A 13,359-nucleotide genomic window follows, 5' to 3' on the forward strand; every position below is an offset into this window, starting at 1 on the left:
TAATTACACTTTTTAAGCAGGTTTGGTGATGTTTGTAAGTTAGGGTTTAAATCATTCTTAGATTGGTTTACTTGAAGGTGTCTACATAAGAGTGACATGACACTGTCATGAACGTGTCATAAACATTATAAACAAGTCATAAACCGTTATGACATAATGCTTCTGTCATTAAGTGTCATTCGGTTTTTCTTATGACAAGATAGGGTTAGGGTTCATGTGTCATGACAGTGTCATGTCACTCTTATGTAGATACCTTCAAGTAAAGTATTACCCTTAGATCTTTATTTAGCCTATAGCCTATATCTTTGTCTCTTGAACGAAAACACGTTTTGCTGTAGCGTAGCTATGGGTGGAAGAACCAACTTCCGCTGATTTATAACCAGCATTCATTTTATATGGTCAAATATTTATGCATTTACCAATCGAAATCATAATTAGATTTTTAAATATGCAGCTCAGCGCGTCAGCGCGGTGCGCCCCAGCCCATCTGACAGTGATCCAGCCGTGTTTCGATGAGGCAGAGGCGCGCACTTGCCTGTGTTGACACTGGACGGATATGCGGCGATGCTCTTGCGTGTGAAAGCGTTTGCAGTGCTCTCTAAGCAGCTACGGACAGATTTCACCTCGAATGAGAGATTGGGAAGAGGAGGAAGTGCGACCATCATCAGAGGGAAAAAACGCTATCTTTTGGTCCATCGCGTCTGTTCGGTGGCAGCGGCCCGTCGATTGTCAGAGGAAGCCGGGGGCTGAATTGGAAACGTCGCAGGGATGTGCTGGTGAGTCGGCTGGTGCTGCTGAGATTGTGTGCAGCCTATAATAAAAATCAGGGAATTTTTGTGGCCGACTAGTAGCCAGTGATCCGGCCGAATAAATGACACATTCTCTTCTTTAGTCACGTAAATACTGTAACAAGCTTGCATAGGCCTGACGATAGATGTTGATAGGCTAATCACACGGTTTGAAGGCTATACGTACTGATAACCGTGGCGCTGTTTCTGCTCTGCTGTGATTTATTTTTTTAAATGGCAATGGATGATTGTTTCCTGTCTACGAAAAATTCAACATCAGCTCAAATGATGAGGCCACAAGGCTTTTCTATACAGCGTGTAATTGTTTGGACAAACAGGGAACTGTGATGTTGGATTAATTTGATCTGCAGGCATCAGCGTCTCTTCCATATAAGCCCCATGGAAAATGTCATAGCTGAAAATAAGCCATTCTAAATAAAGAAGCAAACATGACATTTGTTTGTAGCTGCTTGTCATTCCCCTGCTTATATATAGCTTACAGTAGACAGTAGTACAGAGACCAATCTGCTCCTGCATTGTTACTCACTCTTTTTATTACAGAAAGCTTGATGATGAAAGGAGGACGAGGAGGAGAGGTGGAGTGAGCCCTTCCTGGCCCAGGACAGGTTTTAATTAAACCCTCGCAAAAGCAGGTACCTTACATCTATGATGATGTTATGAAATAATAATAATAATAATAATAATAATAATAATAATAATAATAATAATAATAATAAGCAATACATGTAATAAACCAACAATATTTTTCTTCTTCCTTTTCAGTGCCTGTCTGTGGTCAGGAGGTGATGGCAGTGCTGACTGAGCTTCACCACCACTATTATCCATTCCTACAGATAGACACTCTCCTCCAGCACGCCTGAGCCTGCACTCAGCGCAGCCTCCTTCCCCTCCTCTCCTTCTGCATCTATTCACCCCAGGTTTGAATTTCACTGTACCTCTACAATCTTACTTTATTATGGCGTGCTACGGACGCTCTCTGGACTCCCCATGCACACTAGCCTTGCTGGTGGGCTTCCAGTTTGCCTTTGTTCTCTATTTCTCCCTTGGGGGCTTCAGAGGCCTGGTGTCTGTCCTGGTGCACACCACAGAGCCGGAGTTTGATTACTCTCGACCTCACGACGTCTATACCAACCTCAGTCATCTGGGAGTACCGCCTCCCCCGCCTCGCAACTCTGGCACTGGACCCCCTGCCACAGGACCACCACTGAGAGACTGCCAGATCCCTTCCCCACTGCTGGGTGAGAGAGTGAGAGGGGTTAAATGTGTGCTGTTATATTTAATAGATGAATACACAGAAAACATGCACAGTGAACAATTGTATGGTATTCTAAGCAATCAGTATCACTTTTAACCATAGGTGTAGATTTGGGGGGAATGCAGGGGATATGTCCCCCCAATATTTAGAAGACATAGATTTGTCGCCCTCAAAAAATATGAAATACAACCCACTCACTAAAAGAGGTAAAAATAACCGTTCAGGGGGCTCAAAACATATACGGAAAACAAGAACTGTATCTACAGGAGCATGAAAAAACAAAGATGTGATTTCTTGTGTTTTCATGTCTTTTATGTAGAACTTAACTTCTGGTTTTAACAAGGTCTCATTCTCTAACAGATTTGTTGTTATACATAATATCTGATTACTCACTGACGTCCAGTGATCACCAGTTAATGAGACAGCGTTTGCAGCACCTTGCAGCAGTTCCAGTTTGGCTGCAATCTCCGTGTCATACAGGCTGTGTATGCATGAAAAAAACTGTCCCCCTCGACGGCAATGAGACGGGTCAGAACATGCCAACCGTAGTATGTCTTTAAGACCCGAGTCCTCTACGATGCTGACAGGTCTGCAGTTAGTTGCCACCCATTTGGCAAGAGCTGTAGTAATTTTTTGGGATTTGGTTTCATCCACAGGTCGGCAAGTAGCATGCTCCAAAATAGTGCTTTGCCTGAGTAGGTAGGATGCTAGTGGGTAGCATCAACCTGAGTCACGTTAACTGTACATGCTTAGCTTGTAGGTGGTAGCTCAAGCTTGACGTGCTTCGGTGACATTTTAATTCGGCTTTACGCAATGTGCATGTCTTTCAACTTGTCTACGAGCCGTCCGGGAGTTTTGGAAAATAGTAGGTCAAAATAGTAGCCTGTTCGGCACGACGCAAAGCCGAGTGAAGTGTAAAATAAATTAATAAATTAATTAAAAAATGAGTCGCATCGCGTCGGCCCTTAATCGCATTGCGATTAACGCGTTAACGCTGACAGCCCTATTTAGGAGTTACTAAACACTATATTGACTCTAGTAAGGATAGGGATTTTTAGTTTTTTAGTTAGTTACTTGGAGGAATTGTGCAATAATGACAGATTCACACATTTTTCTTTTGTTTACAGTAAATAAATAATTACAAATCTTAAAATCAAGTTCATAAAGTCACTTTCTTTGCATTCATTTGATTCCCAATCAAGATACACTGGTAAAATTGCTTTCAATTGTTAATATGTACTTAAAAACTGTTCTGAAATGCAAAATAATAGAATTTTAATCATGTGATAAATTCAGCGATTAATCGCGATTAAACGTTTTTATCATTTGACAGCCCTAGAAAAAAATATTTTCCTTTTTACATAAATAAAGACCTTTGCACCATAAATTGTTGCAAACAAATTCACCAGAAGGCAGGAAATGAAGTGTTTGATGCTTAAAATGTGTTTGGGACCCCCAGACCCCTGGTTATAATGTGTCTCCCCCAATGTTGAAACAAAACATACACCCTTGCTTTTACACTTTTTTCCTTTCCTTTCCTCCAGTCGGACCTGTGTCTGTCCATCTTTCTTCTCCTCTGTCTATGGAGGAGATCAGACAGAGGAACCCGTTAGTGTCGCTAGGCGGACGCTACCGACCTCCAGACTGTGAGCCCCGCCACCACACGGCCATAGTGGTACCATACCGGAACCGGCAGACCCACCTCCGTGCCCTCCTCTACCACCTCCACCCCTTCCTGCAAAGACAGCAGATCCACTACAGCATCTATATAGTACAGCAGGTCAGACTATGTGTGTGTGTGTGTGTGTGTGTGTGTGTGTGTGTGTGTGTGTGTGTGTGTGTGTGTGTGTGTGTGTGTGTGTGTGTGTGTGCCTGCGTGCGTGCGTGCATGCGTGCGGCTGGTTTAAATGTTACTATCAGTATGTTAAGTGAACCAAATGAACCAAATGATGCAAACATTTGATTTAAAAGGTCAGTTCACACAAATAAAACATACCCAAACATCTTCTCACTTATCTCACATATCATATATCCATGAACATAGTTTTGGTTTAGTTTTTTTCAGATACATGTCTCTGAGATTCACACATCTGCCCCAATACAATGGATGTAAATGGAATTTCTTTGACGTGCATACAGCTTAGAAAAATGAACAGCACGATATCTTTCCAGATATGTGCTATGTCTGTGGTGTCCTGGTTACTCTCTACTGTATAATTCGCTGAAAAAAAATGTCAACAGTTTTCACTGGAGCTACTTTCTATTTAAGAAACAGGGAGTCTCAGAGACAGGTGTCTCAAAACCTGGGCTACAATTTAGCTGAACTGTAACAATAGCAACATAGTGTGAGATTATACTCACACATTGTGCTCTCTCTGCTATATTTCTTTTTGGCTTAAAACATTCATCTGTTCTCCTCTGTCTCTGTTTCTGATTTCAGTGGGGGAACAGTACTTTTAACCGAGCCAAGTTGCTGAATGTTGGGGTGCGGGAGGCCCTCAGAGATGAAGACTGGAGCTGCATCTTCCTGCACGATGTTGACCTGCTGCCCGAGAATGACCATAACACTTACACCTGCCACAAACAGTTCCCCACACACCTGTCCGTGGCCATGGACAAGTTCAAATACAGGTAGAAGCACAATGTGTGTGTGTGTGTGCGTGCATGCATGCGTGCGTGGATGGACTTCTATATAAATGTATTGTGCTGAGACATTATTTTCAAGATTGTACATTGGCGATGTGACCCTCCCAGGCTGCCGTACCCACAGTATTTTGGTGGGGTTTCTGCAGTGACCCCAGACCAGTACATGAAGATGAACGGCTTCCCTAACCAGTACTGGGGCTGGGGCGGAGAGGATGATGACATTGCTGCCAGGTGAGGAGGCGAGTGAATGGGGCAGAGGTCCACATCTTGCATGAAAGAGTGAACTGTAAACTGTGCATGTTGACACGGTGTGTGCACGGGTGTTCAGCATCAGAACTACATGCACAGCCATTTCAGCCCCTCCACTTTGTTATCTTTTGCACTACTCATTGCTTTTTTTCTTATGTTTACAGTTTCTGTGCCACATGTTTTCCTTTTCTTTCACTTTTATTTTATGTGTCCTAACATCATCTTTCATCTTCACATCCCCTCCCACTGCTGTGGCTTTGCTGTGTGTCTCTTGGAGTGGGCTCAGTGAGTATGTATGCATGGACTAGGTCGCAGATTTGGGCTGGGCTGCATGCTTGAGAGTTTTCAGGCAGTTTTCATCTCATTTCTATGCTGAGGTCCCCTCTCTCTACTCTCTGGCTCTTCTACCATTTGCTAATCTGTTATGAGAACCAGAAAATAACAAGCTTGCATTAATTATTACATAAATCTAAACTACAAGAATATTTCTCCCTTACTTTTTGGAACCTTTTGTGCATGATGTTTGCAACTTAAAATATATCATGTACTGCCCATTCAAAACATTAGTTACACCATGTTTTGATTGACTTAGATAACTGGGGCGGTACACAAGCACCAGAGATGGAAAAAGGGAACCACAGTGTTTTCCAACGCCTATAGACCACGAAAGTATGTTATTCTCATACCCACCCACAATTCTATGTTTGTTTTCCTTTTTTTCTGCTTTTAAATGTATCCCTTAGAGACTAGATGTACTTAGATTGAGTATTGCTTTGAGTGATAGAAAATAGTATGGATAGTAAAGTGCCACGCTTTGTTGATGTAATATTATCCTATGAGACTATGAGATTTAGTTTTCCAGTTCTATGCCTGTGAATGAGAATCTGCTGTTCCTGTTATCCAGAGTTCGTCTGTCTGGCATGAAGATCATGCGCCCTCCAGTGGCCATTGGTCATTACAAAATGATCAAGCATAAAGGAGACAGAGGCAATGAACAAAACCCACGCAGGTACAGATGGACACACTCGCAGACACACACAAAAATTATGTAGGGATATTTTCTTCTTTGGTTTAATTTTGCCGGCGATTGGGTTGTTTATGAACTATGAAACAATAATTTCAAATACACTTTTTGCACTTATATTGGTCCTGGCTTCATCCCCATAATGGGAGACAGGCGTGAGAATCATACTGTCTTCCCCTTTTTGTCACAACCTGTCCAGTGTCTATCCTTTCACATTTTGAGTTTTTACAATAATGGTTGTTTAATTTTCTTTGTTGACATTCTGTTTTGTGTGGGGTTGGCATTTTCCTTTCGCTTGCCCTGTTGTGCCAACAATTTCTATTGCCTGGCGTGCTCGTTTGTTTTGTAGATTTAAAAAAAAAAAAAAAATGTCTTGCCCATAATGCTTCAGAAAGATTTTCTTGATAATAAAAACAAGCTCCCTCAAATCAGCTGTTGCACCACAAGTAATATTCACATGTATTGTATGAATATTTCTCAAACATAATAAAAACAAACATTGTTCCTTGATGTCAGAACCAGTTTATTACCTTTATGGATAAGTGTTTTTCAAGTGATGTTGATGGGAAATACTCTTAGGGACTGTTCATTATTTATTTAAGGGGTCACCGGAGGAGTTTTGGGTCCTTCAGGCTAAAAAGACTTGATCCTCCCTTCACCAGTAATAATTTTTCTATGACCTTCCAAAATGATTTAAAAATAAAAGCATGACCCTCCCCTTATGTGCTAGCTTGTGGTTAGCAAAGACATACAAATGCCATTTGATTTTTTTTTACTCAGTCGTATATTTAGCACATAGGTAAAGCTGCCGAAGCTGAACATTATATTCCAAAACATATATGTTTATTTTTAAAGCAGATTTTAAATTACATTGTAACAATTTAACAATTCGCCCTTATGAAATCCAATCGCGGCACGGCTGTTTTGGAACGCAATAGACAGACGGTGGTGGAATGCCCCGACACTTAAATTCAACTAAAATGTAACAGTAAACAATCAGTGTTGGACCTACAGTCTGTTGAGATGCCTCTCCAAACTCACCATAAAACGTTAAGACACGTTGAGAAAAAAGATCCGTATTTTGCCGTAATCCAATGACACGAAAGAAAGGTAATCCACAGCGATCAGTAGATCCAGCAAGGCCTATACGAGCGTCACATTCACCAGCCAGCTCCAAACAGGTGAACGAGGCCTCTCCACTTCGCCGTTTAAACAAAGTGGAATAAACGTATAAAAGTCCAAATCTACACAAAACCCACAATCAATTAGTAAGCTGACATCACATTTATATACATGGCATTTAGGAAACCTTTATTGCAAGGTTGGCACAGCAAGATGTCCAGACATAGTGCAACAGTAACTTTTGTTTTTTGTGTCCTGCTGCTCCCATCGTCAGCCAGGTAATATTTTTTTTACTAAAGCAGTATATGAAATCTGATGTATTATCTACCACCATTTAGTTGTTTTGTGTTATTTAAGATATTTATAAAATATCTGGTCATGCCAGATATAATTAATTATTCCACTCATTTGTTTTAAACAATGCAAATACCTGTTTCAGCCACCAGGGGGGCAGTGCTCCCGCTCCCCCCCAGCAAACTCATGGGTCAGACGCATCTGGTAGTGAAGGAGGGCAGAGACTAAGAGCTACATGAAAAAATATGCACCAAACAAGCCACTTTGAAATGTTGCTTTTTCCATGAATACAAAAGTTAGGTGACCCCCCCTCCTAGACTAAAGAATGTTGGGTGACCCTCCCCTCAACAAAGAATAAAAAGACATGAGCCTCCCCTATTTTCCTCCGGTGTTCCATTCCATAAATACCGAACGGTCCCTTATTAGCTTGCAGATAATTAGATTAGATGATCGCTGCCACTGTCATGTCTGTCTGTTATACATAAAGCTACAGCCAGGCTGTAAAGACTGGAGCATAAAGACTGGAAACAGAGGGAAACAGCTAGCCTGGCACTGTCCGAAAGTAAGAAAAATTTGCCTACCAGCACCTCACTAATTAACACGTTATATCTCTTTTGTTTAATCTGTACAAAACCTTTTTTTTTTTTAAACCTTAGGCCAGGCCAGCTGTTTACCCTTGCCTCCAGTCTTTATGCTAAGCTAAGCTAACTATTTCCTGGCTGTAACTTCTATTTAGCACACAGACATGAGAATGGCTTTAAACTTCTTATCAGCCATCTTCTAACCGTATACATACTGGGAACTATTCCCAGAAAGGCGAAGCACTGCTACTTGGGCGGAGTGATTTGCTCTCAGAACTCCAGGCGAACTCTCTGCTCCTCACCACGGGCCTTTCTGAGAATAGTTCCCAGTATGTATACGGTTAGAAGATGGCTGTGTCTCATGTGACCTTGTTATTTGTACATGTAAATAGGAAAATGTTGGCGTTATTTTGTCACTTATTGGGAGCAGTAGGCTAGATGGAGCCGGTTACCTCCAGGATCTGTGCTAAACTAGGCTAGCAGTGGGTGCGTCAGACAGAGTTACGACACGCACGGAGATGAGAAGAGTATGTATGGACTTATCTAACTCTGGGGGATATGGTGAATAAGACAAAGTCCCAATAAGTCGGTGTGTTCATTAAGAAAAGAAAGGCCGTAATGTTCAGTGCAGGATGTGTAAAAATGTTGAGGGTTGTGCAAGAGTTCAGGATATAGTATCTGCAGAGGACAGGTACACACACTCACACACACACACACACACACACACACACACACACACACACACACACACACACACACACACACACACACACACACACACACACACACACACACACACACACACACACACACACACACACACACACACACACACAAAGAGAGGGAGATAAAAACAAACCTGTGATATTATGTTATTATGTTTTTCTAGATTTGACCTTCTGAAAAGGACCAGACTCAACTGGCGCTCTGACGGCCTCAACTCTCTGACCTACGAGCTCCTTTCCAGAGAGCTGGAGCCTCTCTACACCAACCTCACAGTTGACATTGGGGAAGACCCCCGTCTGCCCCAGGGGAAAGTACCCTCCCCTGTAAAAACAACAACCCTTGTCAACCAACGTAGCACCAGCAAGACCGGGGGCACAGCCAAACAGGAGAAGAGGCAAGAGAGCAAAGTGGCAAACATGACTGTGGCCAAGCCGGCTGGTGAACCTGCCCAGTCAAAGACAGCAAATCAAACAACACAGGAGAAGACAGGTGTGGTGAAATAGGATGAGGTGTATAATAAAAAACTGCATCACATCTGTAGCATAAAGTGGCTTCCACCCTTCATTTGGATCTGAAAGACAATATGGAGGAAAGCAGTTTAGATCTGTTCTGTTGTGGGACACGAAGTACACCAGATTTCTGTGCTCAGTGCAGGTTAGGGATAGTTATGCAATATATCAAATGAAGAAGCCTCTTTTGTCTACAGGCGTGCATTCAGGAACACGACTGAGTCACCTCATGGTTTATCATCCACTGAATGTGACTCTGGCTCGTGGGACTGACACAAGTTATACGAGTTATTTGGAGCCAAGAGAATAACGGTGAACAACTCAGTTGTATCCACGTAGAGGTCCAAAACAAACTAAATGAAAATAAGACAGCTACTATATAAATCTCTGCTCTTTTCCAGACATCACAAGTCGTAAGCAACCCATTTGCTGCCAGCAGACCTGCAGCTTCATCCAGTTTGCTCCCAAAAAACTGCTGCTGTCAGTCCGCCCCACTACACGGTGGGTTTGTGTTTCTGTGCCTTCTCTCTTATATGCGCATTTTATAGACTGGTATAGTTGCTTTTAGACGCTGACCTGGGGTTAATTTTACTCCTCGCAGGTAAATGTTAGAAAGCAGTGAGGCAAAAGCTGAGCCTAGATCCTGACAAATGATTTGTTCAAGGACTGCCGTTTTATATTTGTGTGCATTGATCAAGCGCTGACCAATTCCATAGTTATCAAGACAATTCTAGAGTTTATATTTATATGGAGAGACTTCTTTATTTGTTTATTGATTTGTTTTACTCTCCCTTCCTTACAGTCTGGTGCCTCTCTCTCTCTCTCTCTCTCTCTCTCTCTCTCTCTCTCTGACATTTAGTTCGTAGACAATCAAATCATATGGGACGATAACTCTGTGTCCAACCACATAACAAAATGAGGAAATATTATCATGACTATCTTTACACCTGTCAGATAAACATAGACTTGGCATGATAGTTGTTGTCTAGTTTGACTATACTCTTGATACATGGATAGACCTATGCTTTTGATATTATCTGTCATTTTATTATTTTTCTTTTAGATTAGTCAGGTATGGGAAAAAAGCAAATTTGCAGACAATATTGTAGGCACGTGACTACACATTTACCAGTTTCAGATTGTATTTTAATAATAAAAACGGTCATAGTAATGATAAAGCACTGTGTATAGATGTAGGTCAGCTTTTACCTAGAAGGCCTGACACCTTCACAGAGGGTCTCTGTATATTATAAAAGACCATGGTGCATCTAAAAGCTATAAATGAGTGTCTGCCACTTGTCTGTCTTTATTCGCTAGAGTGAAGCTTTTGTGTCTTGGACAAGGAAGATAAATAATTTTATTGAGGGCTGACAAATCATGTTTGTCACTTATGTTGACTGATCAATTATCATCTACTTTACATCTCTCAGACATTCCGTTTTTTCATAACCATTTGGAATGTATTATTTTGAGTTGGGGAGTTTATCAGGTGAGCTTATTAGTTTTTGGACATGGACTTGAATCTGATCACTTGTAGGATTTGTTGCTGCTATTTGACTAGGGGAATGGTTAACTGTATGATTAATCAGCTTGAAAAAAAAGACATATTGTAACACTAATGTTCTGGTGTGAAGTTTTATCATACTCACAAGTAGTGTATTACTTATGCTAATTTGAATGTATTTAATTAATTCATTTATTTATTGAGTCACTGATAGAGCTCAATGCACAGACTTCTGAAGTGTGTATTTAGTGTTAGCTTCTTCATTATAGAGCAGATTATTATTCCTTTATATTATGTCTCCACATTTCTTATGTTAACATCGTGCCTCATGAAATATGCCCATATTCCTGAAAGACAGAAGGAATACTGCTGGGTTATATGTGAGCGCCATCAAGTGGCACAGTGTGGCATAGCTCCAGCCATGAGGAACCAAGGACTGAATGAAACTGCAGTGTTGTGACAAGAATGTTAATCATTAATGTTGGCCATTCACAGCTTTCAGCCAATCAAATCTTTGCATTGCACTGTGTGCAGGGTTTCTCGTTTGCGTAGTATCATATGATCGATCCTTCCAGCTTAAAGGTGTAAAGCAACTTTCTAAATTTGACTGGTTTACAGAACCTACATGGTGGGTGGTAGTGTTAATGAATGGATATAGTTTTATTGAAGGAATCTGTTTATTTATGATACAATATTACCTGTTTTAAACAAAGAGTGCTGTACAAACTGGTTGTCTTGACAGAGTACATTGAGAGATAATAAAGCCCAATTTCTTAGCTTTATATAGTACTTTAGTTGCATATCAATAGATAATATATCCTCCATGTATCATATTGCCTCGGACAATGCCTGTATGACATGAAGCATTGACACACTGAAAGCTTTTAAGGACGTTATGTAATCTCAGCAGATTAATCAACATACTGTGTGCTTACCTGGAGATTGTTCTATATTTATTAAATAGGCTAGTTTTTATAAAGGATGTTTTCGCATAAGTGTTGGAAATATATACTGTGTAGTTGAATGCAAATTCAGTAGACAGGATTGGGACTTCATGGCAACATTTTTTGTATTTTAAAGAGTTCATTTAATCATAAGTTCATTCTGTGATTGCCGAAAGATGGGATGTTTATGTATTGATGAGATGTAATTAGTACATTACATGGTATTTGCATCATGTGATCATACCTGTCGTTATCTTAGGTTGCCTTATTTACTGACCTTGTCTTGTAGATGACAGATTATGTGTGTGTGCATGTGTTTGTGTGTGTGTGTGTGTGTGTGTGTGTGTGTGTGTGTGTGTGTGTGTGTGTGTGTGTGCGTGTGTGTGCTTAGCGTAGAGAGCAAGGTCATCAAAAAAGGCAACAGAAGCAGTAAACTATAATGGACAGTGTTGTGACAGAAAGCAAATATGTATGCCAATAAAAACACATAATCAAAAAAATTTGTCTCTTTCCACATCTTTTTTATGCAATGACATAAATGCGGAGCTCCACATACTTATATACACACTGTACTATAAATACACTTAAGTACTTACAGTGATGCACTTATCCTCCCACAACACTCGTGGCCTCTTTTTTTGATTAATGCTGCTACAGCTTTAACATAGCAGAGATCAGGTGCTATCTGATAGATTAGCAGTTATATATCATCATTAACACATGCTCTAAAATAATCTAAAAACTGCACTAACCTGTTACATCACCCCATGTATTGCAGGCCTCAGTGCTATATGTGGGCAGAAAGAGCAGGATTAAAAAGTTGCATAGGAGGTCATACCTTTAAATAGACAGTAACCCCCAGCTCTGTACGTTCAATCTGTTTCATAATCTAAAATGCTGTATGAGTCACCGAGACAGGGCAAAACACAAAACAAACAAAAAGAGCCTCTTACAACCAATCCCAATGCAACGCCAACACAGACTACAGCCTCAAGTTGGATCATAGAGTTGAAATAACACCCTTGATAGCATTAACAAAATCCGAGTATTTCAAGCTCCACAAATGAAGTAAACATTTGGCACTGCTGGTCTATTGTAGTTGATAATAGGTGTTCTTGTTATTTTGTCCAACCATGCATGGTACAAAGATAGACAATGTAACTTAAGTTAAACAGCAACCACTTTGGCCACATGTGACAATGATGGGATAATGGTAAATGCTAAAGATGTGTCAGTTCCACAGCAATATCTCAAGTTAGCTAACATTAGCCACCATAAGCGACAGGTCATACCAGATCAAATACGGCTGTACATTGTATTTTATTGCTTAGCAACTTCACTTTTCATTTGTAAGTTATTTAATGTTTTAAAAGTTACATAGTCGGCTGTTCTTTAGTTTAATCATTGTATCCTATTTCTAGTGCTTTGTATCACATGTGGACCCAAATCACATGTTACTAAACTGCATGTAATAAAATAGAAATATTTAAAAGGACATGGTAATAGTGAGATAAAGTGTCTATACTAACCACCCATTATGGATAGATGTGTATCCAGCATGTATGTTGGACATTATGTACAGTATGAGACACCATGGCGTAATATCTTCTTTTAAAGTCGTCCCACCTGGACGTCTTTCTGTGGGATGTTCTGTGAAACAGTCACTCTGTGATGGCAGCAGTGACAGTCTAGTTTG

At 40.6% G+C, this 13,359-nt stretch overlaps 1 protein-coding gene across 1 annotated transcript; it reads left to right on the forward strand.

The window, feature by feature from the left end:
* Nucleotides 1–493: 493 nt before the first annotated feature.
* Nucleotides 494–12,133, forward strand: b4galt3 (UDP-Gal:betaGlcNAc beta 1,4- galactosyltransferase, polypeptide 3). Its single transcript, XM_078255110.1, has 9 exons — nucleotides 494–776; nucleotides 1,350–1,441; nucleotides 1,572–2,047; nucleotides 3,609–3,844; nucleotides 4,505–4,695; nucleotides 4,819–4,941; nucleotides 5,864–5,968; nucleotides 8,870–9,195; nucleotides 9,617–12,133. The coding sequence occupies exons 3-9, from the start codon at nucleotides 1,765–1,767 to the stop codon at nucleotides 9,781–9,783; spliced, it is 1,431 nt and encodes a 476-aa protein (XP_078111236.1). The 5' UTR covers nucleotides 494–776; nucleotides 1,350–1,441; nucleotides 1,572–1,764; the 3' UTR covers nucleotides 9,784–12,133.
* The last annotated feature ends 1,226 nt before the right edge of the window (nucleotides 12,134–13,359 follow it).

Source organism: Sander vitreus, chromosome 7 (genome assembly GCF_031162955.1).
Source record: "Sander vitreus isolate 19-12246 chromosome 7, sanVit1, whole genome shotgun sequence".
In the NCBI taxonomy this organism is placed as follows: Eukaryota; Metazoa; Chordata; class Actinopteri; order Perciformes; family Percidae; genus Sander; species Sander vitreus.